This window comes from Protopterus annectens, chromosome 4.part0 (genome assembly GCF_019279795.1).
Source record: "Protopterus annectens isolate FY-2018-M chromosome 4.part0, PAN1.0, whole genome shotgun sequence".
NCBI lineage: Eukaryota > Metazoa > Chordata > Ceratodontiformes > Protopteridae > Protopterus > Protopterus annectens.
Genome location: NC_056733.1, coordinates 1,790,389,209 through 1,790,410,336, shown reverse-complemented (window position 1 = coordinate 1,790,410,336; position 21,128 = coordinate 1,790,389,209). Strand labels below are relative to the sequence as shown.

The 21,128-nt window shown below is 37.4% G+C and overlaps 1 protein-coding gene across 1 annotated transcript in view; it reads left to right on the top strand.

The window, feature by feature from the left end:
• The window catches only part of GALNT10 (polypeptide N-acetylgalactosaminyltransferase 10), a 2,012,282-nt gene that overhangs the window by 1,873,687 nt on the left and 117,467 nt on the right, over positions 1-21,128 (top strand). Inside the window, exon 11 of the mRNA XM_044069486.1 lies at positions 15,643-15,792. Within this exon, the coding sequence (XP_043925421.1) occupies positions 15,643-15,792 (150 nt within the window). The remainder of the gene's footprint in view (positions 1-15,642; positions 15,793-21,128) is intronic.

The window sequence follows — 21,128 nt, the reverse complement described above, 5'->3', positions numbered from 1 at the left end:
TTACTGTAAATATACCAACTGTTATGCTTGCTGAATGACGTTAACTCTACCTTTACCAGTGTCAGTCATGCACAATCTGTGAAACTTTCTGTGAAACTTTTCTCCCCGTGCATCTGCTGAAAAAGGACCTGTGTCCAGTTGGAATCTCCCGGTAAACAAATGTAAATAAATGTAGTGGTTGAGCTTTTGCAAAATTGTATCAGTCTTTGTATGATCTCTCAGCTCATCAAGTCTTGTGATAGAAAAATTATGCAGTCCCATGACATCAAATTCAAAATTCTCTGCAAGAAACTGTTCCGTTGTATTTCTGGGCAATCTGGATAAGGTATCAGCCAGATAAAGAAGTTTGCTTTTTGTATAGACCATTTTGAAGTTGTACTTCAGCAGTTTGAGCATCATTCTTTGTAATCTTGCTGGAGCTGAATGCATAGGCTAGTTTGGAGCACCTAAGAAAATGGTATTGGGTTTAATACTGAGTGATTCTAGTTCCTGTAGATAAGAGATTGTGGCTTTCTTAGCCTGTAGAGAGAGTTCTATAGCTAGCTAATATATAATATTTTTCCTTAACAATACCAATAATCAAGGTAAAAGGACACAGAACACACACAAAACACTAGAGAGGCACAACATTAAATCTTTCTCCTTACCTAATCCTAACTCTTACCCTAACCGTAACTCATGAAGACTAACACATATGCTATAATGCAATCTTGCATATTTTCACAATTACCGCCTTTTCAGTCAAACATTTATTTTCCTGCACACTCCTACCTTCCTATACTATATAAAGCTTGAATGTAACCAAATGTGATTCACACAAATGTGCAGTCACTCATCTTTGCAACCTCAAAAACTTGTCAACCAAATGGTTTGACAACTAAACTTTTTATTTTGTAAGGCATCTCATTCCTTACATTACAGGACTCAAGTGTGTACCTTTAACTTTCAGTGGGTGTGGCATGAGCCTTTAAAAAATAAAGTCATCCTACAGTTCAAACAAGTATTCATATTAATGGAACTAAGTGTAACTAGAAAACTGTAAATGGCAAACCATTCAGGATAAATTACTCTTTACATTGGTGGCATTTATTCATTGTGATGCTTTAAACTGGATTTTATAAGCCAAAATGAAGGCAGTCAGTATTAATTTTGTAATGTTACATAAACAGTTTATGCTATCTCAGTAACTATTCAAGCAAGATGCATACTGCTAGCAGGGTTTTTTTTCACACAGTTGTGAGCTTTCATATGAGGCTATGCAGTTCTGTATGTGTTATCTGAATGTATGCTTTAAAATGAAATCTTCTGATACCTTGTATGTAGCATGGTTTTGGAATTATTAATGCACATATGAACAAGCCATATTTCACTCCTAGAGGCATCAGTAGGAGTTAACTGCAGAAACACCTGGATGTAATGAAGTATATATATATACACACACGGGTCTACTTCAAAATATTGAATATTTACATTATCGAATCCCATTTTATCAAACCTCACTTCATCGAATCTCATTATATCGAACTCCCGGAGCTACGAAAAGGAACCCCAGGAAAGGAAACACTTGGCCACCATGGTGAACTTTGCCCTTCCTCCACTGTAATATTTATGTATTTATTTATTTTACATTTGTTGACCTGGATAGTCTGACTGGGTATATGTTCATTTTCAGCAGAGGCCTGGGGAGAAAAGCTCCAGATAACACAGACAGAACATAATAGATATCAGTCAAACATATTTACAAAGCCCTCTAGTAGGTACTCACAATATACACAGTGTGTAATAGTATACAAAAACAACAGGTTGCAGTAACCTATTATGGGCAAGAGATGTGTGCAATATTAATTTAAATACAGCATTGAATAAGTAGTGATTAATCAGGGTTGGTACAGGGAAAAAACCAGTGCTCTTTAAAATACTGTTTGAGGCCTTTTTTGAAGAGACTTAAAGAAGGTTCGAGGGTAAGGTTAGATGGAAGTGAATTCCAAGTTTTACCAATGAGGTTGCCAAACAGGGAGTCGCCGGCTGAGTTAATGGCTTTCTGGGTTTGGATCAACAGTTTATTGGATAATCTTAGTTGCCTTGAATTACTGTATGGCTTTATGATATTTTTGAGTGCCGGAGTATTTTCAGGGTGGTACAGGATTTTGTGTGCTACTATAAGCTGATTGATCAGGAGTAGGCTGGGCAGTTCTAACCACCCGAGAAGACTGAGGTTTTGACAGTGATGTGTCCTATATGTTGAGCTTATGGCAAATCTGGCAATATGGTTGTAACAGCGAGAGAGCTCACTGAGTTCAGTTTTGCTCAAATTGGAGAGTATGGGGGAGACGTATAGAAGGGTAGAGAGTAGGTGTGAGTGGGCGATTGCAGTCCTAGCTAATGGAGTTAGAAAAGGTTTGCTTTTATATAATGAGCCAAGCTTCTTATTAAATCTGTTTTGTATAGTTTTATTGATATGCAGATCAAATTTGGGATTATTGTCCACTGTTACTCCTAAAAGCTTAGTATGGTCATCTGGAGAGATAGAGGTACCATTGTTGGATGTTATGGAGAAGGAAAATGGGGTGTATCTACTGCTGGGGGTAGAGAGGAGCAGTTTAGTTTTGTTGGGATTTAACAGACTGTGATTAGAGAGCCAATTTTCAACTGTGTTAAATGTGTTTTGTGTTAAGGTTTGCAAGTCTAAAGGGGAGGAGGCCGTACAGATCAGGGTAGAATCATCTGCATATTGAATGCAGGTTGCATCAGGGATGGCAGTATGAAGATTGTTGATGAAGATAGAAAAGAGTAGAGGACCTAAAATAGAACCCTGAGGGACACCAATGATGAGGGGTAACAGGGTGGACAGTTTGCCCTGCCATAATACAGCCTATTGTCATTCAGGTAGGATAGGAACCACTGAACAGCATGGTTATCTAGCGAGATGGATTTTAGGGAATAGGTTCATAGATTAGTACTAGGCTAAATGCCGTTATGGACCATTTTAAGCCTAGCCAATTACCCCATGTGAGAATCAAACCCGCACCTTGTGTCTAGAAGGCAACCACCTTGACCATTTGTGGTTGACCAAATCAAAGGCCTTCGACAGGTCTAGAAATAGGGCTGAAGATAGCCTGTTGTTATTCCTATTTTGGAATATGGTATTTGTAAAAGAAAGGATGGTGGAAGTGGTGCTGTGATGTGGCCTAAAGCCATGCTGAGAGTTGGCAAGCAAGACTGTTCTGAATGAGATAGTCCATAAGCTGCTTATGACACACTTCTCCATTAATTTGGCTAGTAGTGAGAGAATGACAATAGGTCTGTAGTTGGACAGTTCTGTTGAACTTCCACCTTTGCGGAGTGGGATAACATGGGATATTTTCCAGATTGAGGGGATAGTTCCTTCAGTTAGTGTTCTATTGATTAGGATAGAGATGGGGAATGCTATGATGTCGGCAGCTTTTTGTAGATACTCTGCAGGAAGAAGGTCAGCGGAAAGGGTGGTTGGTTTTACTTTTTTGATAAGGGATTGGATAAAAGTGGTAGAGACAAGTTGAAAGTTAAAGGGGGGATGAGAAGTGGGTATATTAGTGGTAGAGTTAGAGTGGGTGGGAGTAAGTTGGTTAGCTAAAGACTGAATAGTTTCAGTGAAAATGTTATTAAAAGCAGTGGCAACAGTTTCTGGGGATTTATGGGTGTAGTTTGATGGGGTTGAGGTAGTAGATTGTCCTGGATTAAGAAGTTGGTTAATACCTGCCCCCAAAACTTTTGGGGATTGTTTTGGTGTTTAAATTGGAGGTTCTGGTAGTAGTTTTTTTGTCTAGCAAAATGAGGTTTTTTTGTATCATTTCTAAGTTGACGATATCTTACTTGGTCAAGGGGGGCTTTAGTTGTTCGCCATTTGGTCCAGGCTATATTTATATGTCGTATATATGATCCCAGAGTTGGTATATTTAGTTAGGGGGGAGTAAAATTCCCCCACTTGGAGGTTTTTTTCTGTATGGTTTGTCCTGGTGGTCAAGTGGTTCCTTTCCCGGGGTTCCCTTTCATAGATCCGAGAGTTTGATATAATAAGATTCGATGAAGTGAGGTTCGATGAAAAGGGATTTGATAAATTAAGTATTCAAAATTTTGAAGTAAATCCACATACTGTGTGTGTGTGTGTGTGTGTGTGTGTGTGTGTGTGTGTATATATATATATATATATATATATATATATATATATATATATATATATATATATATATATATACACACACACATATATATATATATATATATATATATATATATATATATATATATATATATATATATATATATATATATTTTTTTTTTTTTTTTATTTTACATTTGTTGACCGGGCTAGTCTAGCTGGATATATGTCCATTTTCAGTAGAGGCCCGGGGAAAAAAGCTCCATTGGTTATTACAAGTTTAAACAGAACAAGGTTATAATTTATAAACAGAAGTAGATAATACAAGTTATTACAGGTATTATGCTAGGAGCAAAAACCAAAAAGTGTAATAAATTTTTTTTTTTTTTTGTGGATTACAATAGTCATACAGTATATATGTGAAAACATATATCTACATAGATGTTATGAAAAGGGAAAGCTATCAAGGAAACAGGGAGAAGAGAAAAAAAGAATTATGGAAGAAGAAAAGAGAGAGAGGAAGAAGGAAAGTTAATGTGGGTTAGTGCAGGAGCAAAGCCAGTGTTTATTGAGATAAATTTTCAGTTGTCTTTTAAAAGGTGGGAGAGAGGTCAAAGGTGAGATATCAGAGGGTAGTTTGTAACATATTTTTCTAACAGAGTTGGAAAAGAGGCAGTCACCTGCAGAGTTATTGGATTTAGTAGTATTGATCAGTAGTTTGTTTGAAGAACGTAGATGTTTCAGGTTATTGTATGGTGAAATGAGGTTAGAGAGTATTGATGTTTTAATAGGTTGGTATAGGATCTTGTGAGCTATTAAGAGCTGTTGAAGTACGAGCTAGTTAGGAAGTTCAAGCCAACCTTGTCTTAGAGTCAGGCAGTGATGAGTTCTAAAAGGGGATCCTGTTGCAAATCGAGCAATATTATAGTAAGATGTTGCTAGTTTCTTGAGGTTGTTTTTGGTGAGATTACTGTATATGGGGAAAGCATACAGAAGAGTAGAGATTAGGTGAGATCTGGCTATGGTGGTCCTTGCCACAGGTGTAAGGAAGGGTTTGATTCTGTATAGGGATCCTATTTTTTTATTAACTAATTTTATTGTGTTGTTGATGTGAGAGTCAAAGTTGAGATTATTGTCAATAGTTATTCCTAATAATTTTGTGGTTGGGTCAGGACAAATGAGAGTACCGTCAGTGGAAGTGAGAGTGAAGTTTAATGGGGTGGACTTAGGGTAGGTGAGAAGAGTAACAGTTTGGTTTTCTTGGGGTTAAGGAGTAGGCAAGAGAGCAGTGTGTGGAGGAAGACAATCAGCAAAGTGTCAGAAATTCAGCAGGTAAGTCTGAGAGCGGAAGAATGTAGACGCAGGTTCAGAGGCTAGTAGAAAGAAGGTCGGGATGTTAGAGGAGAGGAAACTTATAAGGATGCCTGGTATAAGGAAAGAAGGTATATAGGTGAGACTGAGAAAGCTAGGAACAGAGTAATGGAAACTGAGAACAGGGTCAAGAAGGTAAGGAATTTAGAAATAGGGTAGGAATTACAGTGCAAAAAGCTATGATTAAGAGGGCTCCTACTGGCCTGACACTATGAAGCAATGGGGAGATCCCTCCTAGATTTGATAGTCTGAAGGGAAGTAAGGATGAACAAGACAGAGAAGGAAGGGGGGTAAGAAGAAGCTTAGATAAAATACAAGACAGAAAAGAAAGGCTGATGAGAGGGTTTGGCTGCTGGCAAACCTGCCTGAGAGGCTTGGTTATCCTAGCAAGAGTCTTAACATTCATTAAGTATCAGTTTATTTGTATCGGTGTCAATACATACTTTCACTGCCTTTACAAAAGGAAAGTGTCTCTTTGGGAGCTGTTAGGTTTTTTTCTTTACTTTGCCCTTTTGTTCAATGGTGTCCAGCTGGGAAATAGCAGGTGTTTCGAGCAGAGACAGACTGGAACACAGTGCTAGTAATTATATAGAGAGAGAGAGAAGGTAGTAAGACAGTACAAAAAATAGAGAGCAGGCATGAATGTTTCACAAGCACAGTTACAGTAAACAACAATACTTTGTAGTAGTCTTGAACCTCTACAACTCATATAGTATCAGATACTGCTATAAATTCAGAGCAATATATAACTTAATCAGTAGACTAAATTCAGATAAAAGGAGCTGTAATAATAACAAGGGAAAAATATTTTAGTTAACAAACAAATCATTTTACTATATCAGTAATATTGTATAGTTTCAAGTATCCCCTTATAAGTCACTATAATTTAGGGTTAATACTGTGGAGGACTTAGAAAGGATTCGGAGACTGTTTTAAATTCTGGGCAATGCCTAACTTAAACAGTAAAGTGGGTTCAGAAATAAAGGAACTGTAGAATAACTATAGAAAAAAATCCCTTAGTTGACAGACAATGCTATTCAGTGTATCACTATTAAGTATTAGTTACAAATATCCCTTATGCGTCACAGTAGTATAGGGTTAATACTATGCAGGACTTCGAGAGGGTGCAGAACATGTTAGAAAGTTCAGCGGTAAGAGAGCCGCTTGATTGCAGTCCACTATATATATATTGATATATATATATATATATATATATATATATATATATATATATATATATATATATATATATATATATATATATATATATATATATATATATATATATATATATATATATATATATATATATATATATATATATATATATATATATATATATATATATTTATACACATATATATATATATATATATATTTATATGCATACATATATATATATACACACACATACATATATATATATATATATATATATATATATATATATATATATATATATATATATATATATACACACACACACATACATATATATATATATATATATATATATATATATATATATATATATATATATATATACACACATATATATATATATACATATATATATATATATATATATATATATAGTTACCTTCATTTCCTTGAAAACTCATTTGACTGACACTCATTTGACTGAGACCAAATGACTGAAACTTCATTTCACTGACACTTCATTTGACTGACAGTTCTCACAGCCCCCACTTACTTTCATGTTATATTCTCTACTTTTGGTTTATATTGTTTAGTAAAACCAAAGTAAGTGGTGGGCTATGCCCCCCACAGCCCCTAACTATATATACTAACTCCAGGGCTGCACTACAGTTGGAAAAATAACATATTCCTTTTACTTGCCTTGCAGTACTCTAGACACTGCCAGTACCAATTGTCAGTCAAATGAACAGTCAGTCAAATAAAGTGTCAGTGAAATGAAGTTTCAGTCATTTAGTCTGACTAAAATGTTTTCAGTCAAATGAGCTTTTGACGAAATGAAGGTAACCCATATATATATATATATATATATATATATATATATATATATATATATATGAATGTAGTTTGAAATATGAAAGTACAAAAATATTGATCAAAAAGGATCAAAGCACATTACCTCATAAAAGAAAAAAAAAACTCATGATTTTGCAGAGAGGGCTTCTCCGCAACATCCTCTGCAAATGTTTTATAGATATATATATATATATATATATATATATATATATATATATATATATATATATATATATAATTCAAGTGCAACTTGGTAAATTGGAAACCACAAATTCGGCCCTGGTTTGGCACCTCTCTCTCTAATGGACAGTGGTAACCTGAAATTATTCATCTCTTAGGCCCATGCTTACACTTATCAAGGGTATCAGAACTTGTCAGAGGTTTGAAATGCAAACAAAATATATATATATATATATATATATATATATATATATATATATACTTTTTCATGCCTTTCTGAACTAGTATAGTCCAGTTTTCAGGTTATTGCTGAATCCAGGGCTGTGTTACAAGTTTCTGTGTTGCCCATACCTTACTTGGATAGAAGGAAGTTTATCTGTTCACCTGTGAGAGAGGGGAGCATTGAGCAGCCTATCTGTCCCTGGAGGAGTGGTTTCAGCCCAGAAGTTAGTAGTTTATCAGCCATTTTGGGCTAATTTCTATCTCTTTCACTTCCCTGCTATAAAAGCCGCATTTGTGCGGTTTTGTGCACTGGGCAGCACCGTTTAGCTAGAGTTAAACTATTCACGGTTCCACAAAGTCTACTCTTTAATTTTTCCCTTGGAACTAGACAAACCTTCAACTTTAGCACTCAAACCATTCATTTCACAGTCGAGCACTTGCTTAAAACTCATAGCAAGCACTAATTAACCCTAGCACTAGACCCCCCCCCCATACAGTCAGAAGGACAAGGCTCTCTATTCGTCCCCACCAGCCAATCGAAAAATAGCTTACTCTACCTATTCAGGCATGTCCAAAAGGGCAGTTTCCAGTGTACTCTCCATTCCAACTGGTGAATCTGGGCATTTTGAGGCAATGTTACAACTGCCTCATGTACACAGACAACCCTCTCCTCCTACCACCAAACACTAATATATGCAAGAGATGCAATTATACAGCCAAACTGGAGGCAAAGCTCTCTCAACCCAAGACTAGAACTGACAGTCAAGAGGAGAAGGGTAAATACTTGCAACACACCACCAGTCTCACATAGACCTAATAAACCAACACCGGCAAATAACACACATGAATACATGAAAACATACTCAGAGGCACTAAATAAAAATCTGCAAAAGCAGCAGAGACTTCCAAGGCAGACATCCAAGCAACCTCCACACCCCATCACCAACCATGAAACACATACTTCACATAATCAGTGTGACACGCAATCACAGCCCTTAACGCAAAATAACATACCCAACACACTAGTAATAGGCGACTCTATAGTCAGGCACACTAATGTCCCACTAACTAAGCTGGACAAGGAGAAGGTTACAGTTAGCTGCCTGTCGGGTGCCAGGATCCGCCACATAACACAAGCACTCAGGTCACTCCAGAACAAGTACAAATACAACTCTGTCATTGTCCATGTTGGTGTGAATGACCTGAGATGTACCTCCCTGGACTACATGAAAGGAGACATGGAAGAGCTCTCTGATCATGTAGCCCAGACCGGTATGACCCTGACCCTGAGTAGCATCCTGCCCTCACCAAGAATGATGCTGCAGTATAAAGAAAAAATTATCAATTTCAACAATTGGCTAAGTTTCTGGTGTCATTCAAAAGGGATCCAGTATCTGTCCGCCTGGGATGACATGCTCGACAAGCCACGTTGCTTCACAAGAGATGGCTTGCACCTGTCACCCATACGCTTTCGAATACTGGCCAAGGCTCTTGCCGCCCCCATACTGCCTTTTTTAGGCAAGGCTCAAAAGACAAACCCACCACCATAAATAGCACAAGTAACCAAAAACTGAGGATAATGCTACTCACTGCCAGAAGTCTAAACCTCAAAATGCCCTGCACGCACTCGAGGCACTCCTCAGTATGGAGAACATCGACATCTGTGCTGTAACAGAAACCTGGTTTAAGGCTCGTGAGAGCACCCCAGCACTACTAGGCTATAACTCATACCATACCTTTCGACCACAGAACCAGGACCGAAACACAAAAGGCGGGGGGGTGTATCCATATTCATCAAGGATGATACACCTCCAGGTTAGCGGCACAGCACAGTGCATCAGAGATCATCCATGTGCAACTAACAACAGGCAAAACTGCAATCCAAATAGTAGCTTGCTACAGATCACCCACCATGGCCCAGGACCCCCATTCCACTTTTCTGGAGACACTGGGAAATATGAAGGTCCTACTAAACACCCTAGTACTGGGTGATTTCAATTACCCAAACATAAACTGGGAGAACTACTCAAGTACTAACTCCCTTAACCAACGCTTCCTAGAATTTATAAACTTGAACGCCCTGGATCAACTGGTCAACACCCCCACCAGAGGGCACAACATATTGGACCTGGTCATCACCAACATGGGCGACCAGTGTTCCACACCGGAGGTCAACCCCTCGCTCGTTAGATCAGACCATAGATTAATCATTAATCACTCTGGATATCCACATTCCACTCCCACCCCCAGTCAAGGAAACCACCATGAAAAACTTTTCAAAAGCAAACTTCACGTTACTTAAGACCAAGGTGGAAAGGTTCACAGCCCCCATGCTAAAGGACAATGCTGTCCAAGCTGCTGAAATCTTTACAAAGGCAGTCTATGGGCATCTGCAGGAATGCATGGATTGTGCTATCCCAAGTAAAACCAAAACTCACTCCTCCAAGAAAAGGAAACCAGTCTAGTGGACCCCTGCCATAAACAAGCTATACAACAGAAGGAGGAAACTAGTACAGAAAAGAGTAAAATCCCAAGAAGGAAAGACATCCCTGATCAGTATCAGCAAGAAACTATGATTCCTCATTAAATCATCCAAGGCTAGTTTCGGAAGAAAAATTGCCAACGACTCCAAAGATAACGACAAAGCATTCTTTAGCTATGTCAAGAACCTAAGTGGAAACTCTCAGATCTGCTCTGAGTTAGTGCAGAATGGTACAAAATACACTGAACTGACTGATATTGCCAACATTCTGGCAGACAGGTGTAGTGCAAACTTCACTCCCTCTCACCCCCTAAAGGGCCCATAACCATACCAGAAGAATGTAGGGCCCCGTCAATCAGCAACACACAGGTTAAAACAGCCCTATCCAAACCAGAAACACAGCTTCAATGGGACTGGACGGTGTCCCAGGCTGTGTCTTACAAGAGCTCCAAAATGAACTAACCCCTCACCTAAACACACTGTTCAGACTCACCCTCTCTACAGGCTATGTACCCACAGAGTGGCACACAGCAACAGTTATCCCGCTCTACAAAGGTGGAGCCACAACGGACCCCGGGAACTATCGCCCTATAAGCCTGACTAGCCTGGTCTGCAAGGCTGTGGAACGCATCATCATGGAACTCATTAACAGAGACATTGGGAACCTCCAAACCTTGGACCCTACCCAGTTTGGCTTCGTTAAGGGCAGATCATGCCTCCTAAACCTGGTGGACTTCTTTGAGATGGTTACCAAGGCATTAGACGAGGGAAAGGAGGTCCACACAGCCTACCTAGACCTTGCAAAGGCTTTTGACACCATTCCTCATTCTGGTATGATAGACAAGCTAACCAGTTGCAGGCTGTGCGTCTGACTCCAAACCGGTTATAAGTGGCGTCCCCCAGGGCTCAGTCCTAGGACCCCTCCTGTTTGGTATATACTTCTCAGAGGTACAGGCTAGCATAGGAGGACTATGGCTGACCAAGTTCACAGACGACTGCAAACTAGGGGTCATAATTGATTCTCCGGCTGATACAGACACCCTCCAGGTGGATCGCACTGAGACGGATACCTGGTGTCAAAATCATGGCCTCAAGCTAAATGCCAAAAAGTGCATAGTCATCCCCTTTGGAAAAAACAAAGTACCTGTGAACTGCCACATAGGTGGTAGTCCAAAATGTAATAAGGGATATGGGGACCCAAGTAGATAGTAATCTCTCCTTTGATAATCATATTGCCAAGGTGGTTAGAAAATCCTTCTATGTGGCTCACCTAATCACAAAAGGGTTCGCATCTAGAACAAAAGAGGTTATTGTGCCTCTCTACTCATCACTCATTAGACCCATCATAGACTACAATGCCACAATTTGGGATGCACCTTATAAGACTCCTGCAACAGCTGGAAAGACCACAAAAGTACCTCACCAAGAGGATTACTGGCCTCAAACAGATGCCCTATGCAGCCCGACTCAAGAAACTCCAGCTGTACTCGGTTGCATACCGTTTACTCAGAGGTGATCTCTGCCTGACATACAAGGCCATGTCCAACCCAGAATTGATGGACGTGCTCCACCTAACAAAAAAAAAAAAACAAATCCCAGAGAGCCACATGCTCTAGAGATATAAACCTCAACACAATGATAAGTAGAACATGCTGGAGGGATAGCTTCCTATCCCAGAGACTCCCCTTGCTTTGGAACAGGATTCCAATATGCATCAAGCAGAGCCCCTCACTAACACTCTTCAAGAGAAACCTTGACGGGTGGATGGGAAACAGAAAATTTACACTGGGGATCACTGCAGTGATTCTGCTGGACAGTGGCTTGGAACTAATGGCTCTGCTGGACAGAGGCACATGGAACTAATCTAAGTGGGTGGCGAAAGCCAACACATTCTGGCTAGGCTTATAAATGCCCTTGGGCAGATAGCCTAGTACTTACCTATGAACCTATGGCTAGGCTTAAAAAGGCCTTTGTGGTCATTAGCCTAGTAAATACCTATGAACCTATATATATATATATATAATACCTATGAACCTATGGCTAGGCTTAAAAAGGCCTTTGTGGTCATTAGCCTAGTAAATACCTATGAACATATATATATATATATATATATATATATCAACTCCAAGATCTCTGTACAATGGGGAAAGGGCAAAGTCCCCAATTCCCAATGTTCATGATCTCACATGAACATAACACTAGCAGAAGTGATGAAATTAATTTTAATCATTTCTATATAAAACAAAAAAATAAATAAATAAAGCTGTGGGAACACTTTTGAATGTATACGTTTAGAGCCATAGAGCTGTATCTCACAGAAAGAACTTTCATCCAAACAGGCTGACTTCTGACTGATTAAACATTTAAAAAAATTTGCCATTTTGATGTCTTCAGGCATTTTTTAATAAGAGAATAAAGACAAAGGTTTTCAAATTATACTCAAAAGTGTGACAAAAATTGCTGTTCCAATGAGATTATTCGTTCAAATTATTCAGCCTTTAGTACAGGTTAAGGCTACACCAATCAGTCTCAGTCAGTAAGTGGTAAAGTGAACTAGTCAGACCCTGGACTCTGAATGCTAACAGTGCACTAATCAAGGACTAACTATCCATGAATGTGAATAAGAGCAGGTACCAATGAGTCTCCAGTTGGCCTAGATATCAAATGGTCTATCTTTAACATACAGTGTTTAAATACCAAATGTTAAAGAAAAGACTTTATTAATGGTTACATGACCTATAATCCCTTTATAAAAGAGCTGTGTGATGTGATAAAATGTTTGAATAGAGCTGGGAGAGGGATGGGGTTAAAATGTAGGAACAACACTGTGGGAAAAATTCAGAGATGAGTGATTTTTCAGGAAAAAAAAATAGACCTGCATTTGCTTCCGGGTAGTATTTCCCTTCAGAAATGTATTCATTGGTTTTCTATAATAAGAAATCACACAAATATTTCTTTAGTTTTACTAATTAAAAAAAAATGAAATAATTTTGGTGTGGAAGAAGGATTAACTGAGTGTGACAGTGACCTAAATGTACATAGCCTGGGGAGACACATAGAAGGTTCAAACTAGTTAACTAATTAAATGCAGTGATGCTTTTTATGAAAAATGGTGCTTAGTTGTTCCCTCTGTAGAAAAGTATACTTCTAGACAACAACAACTTTTAAGCTGGTCTTGAATGTTAAATGCACTTCTCTGAAATACTACATTTTTGTTTAACCACAGCTTTCACCACCACCATAAGTGTGATCAACTGCATTTTGCAACTTTGTGATGAGAAAATGTGCTTTTTTGTCTGGGTTGTATTGTTTCTGTTTTCTTCTTGGACTGAGAGGTAGGCTGTGTGACTATTTGGCAGGTTCTTCGTGTCTCGCTAATACTGTACAAGATTTAAGGCTGTGATGATTGAGTATTAGTTCTGTCTTTTAGCCAGTTTTACACTATCTGGCATACTATCTGATGAAGTTCTCACTTTGTTTGGGATGAAAGAGCTCAATAAAATACTTAATAGTTTGCTTTTGGATGCAGTTCCATTTACTTTACAGCTTTTTATCTTTGGTTATTAGTGTTGTTCATGGTGTTTATCTCATGCCAGAATTTGTTTTGGATATTACATGTGTAACATCCCTTCTCTGGGCCAGTGATCAAGGAGCCTCAATCCGTACCACTGACATAGGCGGGGAACATTCACTATGAAAAAAATAGACACACACTGTGTTTTCAGATGCAGCTGTCTGCATCAAGTACAATTTCCCTTAAGAGCACACACGGACTGCACACTCCAGTCCTGGGGCTGGGCTTCCTCTCCAGGCCCCAAATATGACTCCCCATTGACCAGTATAGAGCTGAGTCCATAAACAAGTATTCTAAATCAAGTCCTCCACCACCATCTCTGTGAAATCAATGCTCTCAGTATCCCTGTTCACAATAGTTGTCACATACGCACTCTTTGAGATTTGATTTTCACCCACAAGCACCCACCTGAGAAAGACTGACACAGCTTACCCATTGTGCCACCGCCACCCAGAGTATGGTGTAGATCTCCTGTCACCAGAACACCTGAAACCAGCTACTTTAAAGTGCTTACCAGGGTACTCAGTTACACTTATTAAAATTAATACTTATACAAATGGTAGCGTTTAAGCAAGCAGCAACATTTTCAGGAATGTGGAGCCACGGTGCCACTAAATGAATGCAAGTAGTCTCAAAGATTAAATATTTTCTAAAAGACCAGCCACAATGAAAGATTTAGAAAATAATAGAAAAAAACATGAAAATACTGAATGTCCTATTTACAATAAACATCAGAGTTTCAATCACAGGAACTATTAAAAAAAGCACAGATGGAAAGACTCGGACAGATACAGCAAAACAACATTTAGCTAATCTCACTATATTTTTCTAAGTGACTGAAGAATTACTGTTCCATAGTTAGTAAAATAAAGCAAGATGAATGTGGATGGAGTATCTTGTCAGGTACAAAAACAGAGTGCACACCTCCCATCTCTCACTAGTATTCAAATACAATGTCAGTGCTGGCTACAGATTGACATCATAGCTAAGGTTTATTTCAGCATCTGGAAGTGTAAAACAATTCCAATACTTCCACCCTTCCTGCTGAAACTAACAAGCCATTCTGTGGCACACTAGGGTAGCAGTTAGTTTACCACTAAAAACAATAGAGCAGGATCCCACTCCAGGCTTTTCACAGACATTACGTCTCTGGCTGTGAGGCAAAATCTTTAATGGCCTAAACCAAGTCATTTAATTTCTTAAGGCTAACTGGGCTGAGCTTAATCCCTTCCCTTCCAGTAACTTGTGTTAAAATATATGCATTTCTTCAGCTGCAACAATACAGTCTGATATACATGTATATTTAAATTTCTATCCAGCAGGGCCCACTGTTGATATATTTTCAGCACAAGCAACTTTACAAATACATTTTTAAAACAAGCATCTGTACAAATCAGTTTGATATAATTCTTTACAAAACTCCAGCTAACTTTGCTGGTGTACTGCCTGACATCATCACAACATGTTATAGTAACATATGAATAACATATCTTATTGTTTACAGAAGCAGTACATACATGGTTAGGATTGTGGATATAGTTATACTGTAGTAACCACAAATTTTGTGTAGTGCAAAGACTCTTTAGGCAGAACCTTGACAACAAGCTAGGCTGGACATTGTGTAGCAGTGATTTTGCCTAATACATGTCATTTGTATTTTAGATATTCACATTTAGTTGGCGTGAAGACATTCGTCCCGGAGATCCTCTGCACACCAAAAAGCTGTGCTTTGATGCTGTTTCCCACAGAAGTCCAGTCACTCTTTATGATTGTCATGGGATGAAGGGGAACCAGTTGTGGAGATACAGAAAAGTAAGACAACCTTCACTGCTCAATTCTGTCTTGAACTAGTCTGTGTACAATTGCTTTGTGTTCCTAACATTTGTGATTTTGTAACAGAAGACCTTTAAAATGCAACTAGTTTTAATAACCTTTCAAAAGTGTTTCTATTTTTTCAGCCATCACCTCTACAGTATGACCTTTGCTTACTCTGTCACTGCTTGTATCCAGCTTTGTTCATAATCACCAGAAATATAACTTTAATTCACCTCATGACAATGGAGTGAATGAGGAAGACTTGCAGCCTTATTAAGCACTGTGGGACTTTTCCATAATTTATAATGCATTTGTGCTTTAAGTACAAGAAAGAGAAAATATTCATACGTGAGACAGAGGTTTCAGAACTGGAGTGAGCCAATGAAAAAATTGTGGTATACATCCATTTTGTTTTTCATGGCAGCACAAGGCCCCCCAAGGTCTATTGATGCTTATCTTACAGAAATAAAGAATTTAGCAAAAGACTGTGGATTTGGTGAGTTGCTCGATTTGTTTGTAAAAGTTAGGATGGTACCTGATAACAAAAGAACTCAGGACAAGGGACTTATTACTGAATTAGATTTAATATTATTTAAGGTAGGTGACATAGCAAAATGAAACTATTTCATCCCAGTTAAAGAATTCATAAGAGTGTTTGAATTTTCTAAAATAGATTGCAAGACAGAAAAAGTTTAAAGGACTAAGTTAGAGTGAAAATGTGTCCTGGGAGCTTTGTTTAGCATGAGAAATTTGTTGTTGAGAAGTACTGCATGAATTGTTAAAACTAAATCAAGTTTGTTTAAACTGTGGCAGAAGAAATTAGAGTATTATAGTGTGTTAAAAGGATTAATTGAATTTGAATAGATCGCATGCATTTGGACAAAGTTATAGAAATTAGTTGTTTGAGAGGACTTGCTTTGCATTGAAAATGTGTACAGGTAATAGAAACCAGAAACTCAGTTGGAAATCTGGGAAGAAAATGTCAAAAGTAATAACTGTAATAGATACTTTGGTACAGAGTGCAGTGTGATATCTCTAGTGTTTGAAGCCTTACATTTGAAAAACTGTAAATGAAGTTATCAGTCTGTAAATTGCTTTCCTTATTCTGGTCATCATGTAAAGTTTTGGAGTTAGAAGGTACTTTTATTTGAATATAAGAATATAATTATCAAGGTGGGCATATGTTTTGGGGTCATTTGACCTTTCTGAGATTTGATCTGGTGAAAATAATTCATATTTTCAGTGTATATTTACAGTATGGAATGGGTTAAAATATACATACAGATGATTTCATTAAACAGAAGGATTTATTTACTGGTGGCTTGGGCTTTTTGCCAGGCGTTCACCGTATTCTAATAGATTTTGACATGTTAGATTTAGTGGGTTGTGCAGGAAAAAAATACTAGGGTTCAGGGATAGACATGAGAAAAAGCTTAACTGCATGGGCCATGTGGGTGTGATTAAGAAACAGAATCAGTCTACTGAATGGGTAATTACTACAGTTACTGTTATGGAAGAAGATGACATTTGAATGAATCTACAGTATATTAATAAATGTATAAAATTAGATATGCTTTGCTTTTTACAGTTGAAAAAGTGGTGTGTGTGTGTGTGTGTGTGTGTGTGTGTGTGTGTGTGTGTGTGTGTGTGTGTGTGTGTTTTATACCTACCAGGAATTTTTCCAAATTTAGTTTGATAAGAAAACTTCCAAGGTGTGTAATTTTAATTTGCCTAATGGAAGATGCTGATTTCTAAGTATTCTACTTGGTATATGGTCAGCATCTGAAGTGTTTCGGAGAGCTGTTGAATATTTTCTGGAAAGAAGTTAATCATTAAGAAAATTATTGAGAGAAGCTGAATGTCAGTGGAGTACAGAATAAGAAGCACTTTGAAATATTTATGCTACTAACAGAAGCACCACACTGAAGTATTTTGATGCTATCAAATGAGTCAATTTTGTGTAAATGCCAGTGAAAGTGAAATTGATGCAACTGTATTACAAGAAAATAAACCAGTTGCTTTGAGTTCAGAGACTGCAGAAAAGGTGAGCTCAGACACAAATACAAAAAAAAGTCTTCTCCTATATGGTTGTGAAAAGTTACTTTGAATATATGTTGGTTGAAAAACATGATTGTAGAAACAGACCATAGGGCACTGCAAGATCTATTTAAGAAGTTGAAGCAAATATTGTAATTACTGAAGTATGACTTGTTTATAAAGTATAAACTGGAAAAAAGAGAAATATACCAGATATGCAATGTTGTTTGTATTTACTAGAGTACCAAGAGGATTTGTGCATTGATGGCCTTGTAGTAAAATGGATTATTACACAGCTGCCTCTGACTTAAAATAAGCTTAGCATTTCAACAATATACTAAGAATGGTGTAGAAATGCAGATGCATTGATAAATAGTTGCACCAAAATTGCATGAACATTTGCTTTGAGGAAAATAGCAAAGCATGGTTTTCTTTTCTATAAAAGATTAGTTATACACAATGTTTGATTAAAATTGATAAATTAATAGTGGCTATTCTCCTTAGTAAAGAAATGCTGGCAAGAAAACATGGTCACACTTTATTTTTATAGTAATGGGAAAAACCTTACTATGTTATAGTAACCGGGAGTCTTAGCACTGAGTGACTAGAGCTTCCAAAGGTATACATTGTGTAATGCTTATCACAGTAACAGTTAGTAGAAGAAGAAATGATTACTTACTTGGTTGCAGGAGGAGAATGGAGTAATGTGGGAACAAGGAGGTGTGCATGTATATATGCAGATCTTCTGACATTAGTCTAAACTACCTAAACTTTATTAGATTGGCACTAAAATTACATTGACTATAAAAGATGGGAAAAAAAGATTGACAACCTAATGCACATGCTCCGAGGTACAGCCTCTTAATTATTTGCTCCAAATACTTTGGTTCTTTTGCCAGTTTTCTCTAGTAAATTCCAGCCTCCTCTTGCCTATTCTCTTTACCCCTAATTGCAGTCATCCCTATTGGCAGAATCTCCTTTCTCCATTCCCGTGTTGCTTAGTTCTTAAAATACTTTCTGCTACTTTATGAATATAATATTCTGTATTTCTGTATTGTTATTGCTATTCTTTTAAGGGATCCACATTAAAAATCCCAATCTCTCCTTATTTCTTGAATTCCATCCTGTTTCATCATCATCCCTTTCCTTTTTGAATTATAGCTTTCTGCTTATGCTATGTATAGGAATCTCAACTGTGTAGCTCTGAAATATGCCTTCAAATCAGGTAATCACAAACTACTTTGGTCTACTGGAAGGATCAACTTATCCCACTCAACTCTTGCTCTCTTCCCTTCTATGATAAAAATCCTTTATCTCTTTAATGATTGATATCCACAAGTTCTCCTCTGGTTGATAAAAATATGCCTGACCAGTTTATAAAACTAAAGGGACTGAAACATTTTCACTGCTTGTGTGCTGCTATCCAAATCCATAAAACAGAGCTTCAAAAATCACAGTTTTTATATTATCTTTTGTTTAGTCTCTTCCCACATATCCTTACCTTTCCATAACATAATCCTTTTTAATCCATGTTCCTAAGTACTTTATTTTATCATGTCCCATAAGTATGGGTATTGCCAAACCAGTTTGTATGTGGGGACATAGTTTTCAGCTATTGCCTTTATTTTATCTTCATTAATTTTGTATCCCAAAAAGACTTGAAACTATCTCAGAATGTTCCACAACACTGAAAGTGTCAGGTATAAAATAATATTGTCTGCAAATAAAGCCAACTTATCTTGACTAGCATGCCAATTATATCCTTGAATTTGAGTCCTTTTTTCCTTTGGAAATGGATTTAAATAAAACACAAATACCAAAGAGGAAAGAAGACACCCCTGCCTGGTTCCTCTGCTCAAACAGAACTTGTCAGAGAGAAACCCCAACTATAATTATTCCCTGTGATCCCTCATGTAGCCTCCTAATCAACCTTATAATTTTATCTGTAAACAAATGCTTTCATTGCCATGCTCATAAAATCCCAGCTTACTTGGTCGGATACTCTCTCTGCATCAAGACCTTAGGTTCTGCTTCCATGTGGGTCATCATCATTCTGCTAATTTGGTCAAATATTTACCTTCCCTCCACAAAACCACATTGATCCATATCTATTAATTTTATCATTTCTTTAGCCATTACAGACAAACACTTTATAATCATGGTTTAGAATCGAAATGCACAGTGTGATGCTGGATGTGATGGGTCTTTACAATGTTTAGGTAGTACATCCACCACCACTTTCTTCCAGAATGTTGGTGCTTCTCCTCCTTTTAAAATACTGTTAAGCAAAACCTTCCAGATCTTTATCACTTTCTTCCCTCCTAGCTTCCAGACTGCCACAGAAATGCCATCTGTTTCTGAAAAGTTTCCTGTAGCTTGGATATGCATCACCATTTTTTTCTCATCGTTCCTATCCTATCCGTTAGTAATTGAGCCTCATCTACCTCTAACTTTGGCATGACTAATTCTTCCGTAAACATTTCCATTTGTACTTTTTGTTGGTTTTCACATTTGTCTGCTTTATACAGATTTTTATAAAATTTATGAAATATTTTTAATACCTCTACTGGATCTCTAGTTGTTCTCATTGTTATAGGCTCCCTAACTTTGCCTGAGCTGTTGTGCTAAAAGTGTTTGTGCTGTGGAGTTATTATCTTAAAACAGTTGCGTAACAACAGTCTTTCTAAACTCATGCATATTGTTGAGGTAATCCCTTATTTTCTCATTAGGACTCTGCAATTGCATCTCTTCTTGTTCTTTGAGATTCCCCCTATTCTGCAGTACTTTAACCTTTGTCTTTCCCTCTAAATAATTATTGTTACTTCTTAACCATTTTTTTATCTTTTGTTTCCAACATGTTTTTTAAACTCCAGTTTAATTTTATCCCACATCCTAGCTATATTTTCTGAAGAAATGTCTATCTTCCCTAATAACTCCTGAATAATTTCTACTACCCATTCCTTAAATTCCTGCCTTTCTAATAGATTGGTGAAGAAGCACTAGTGTCTCATTTTTATTTCATTACCCTGCATTTTCATTTTAGTTATTATTGGCACATGATCTGATATAGTTATTAAATGTCTACCAAAACTTTAAATTAAATGTACATGTTATGTGAAATATAATTTCTGTCTAGCTTAGCCCAGTTTTTGTACCTTGTGGATTAATATGTAAATTCTCTCCAAACCCCTACTACTAAATTCACATCTTCCGTACGAAATACTGTATTTTCACAAATGTCTTCAAAAATCTACCCTCCTTTGTTATATTTTCTCTTCTCATCCTCACTGTTGCAA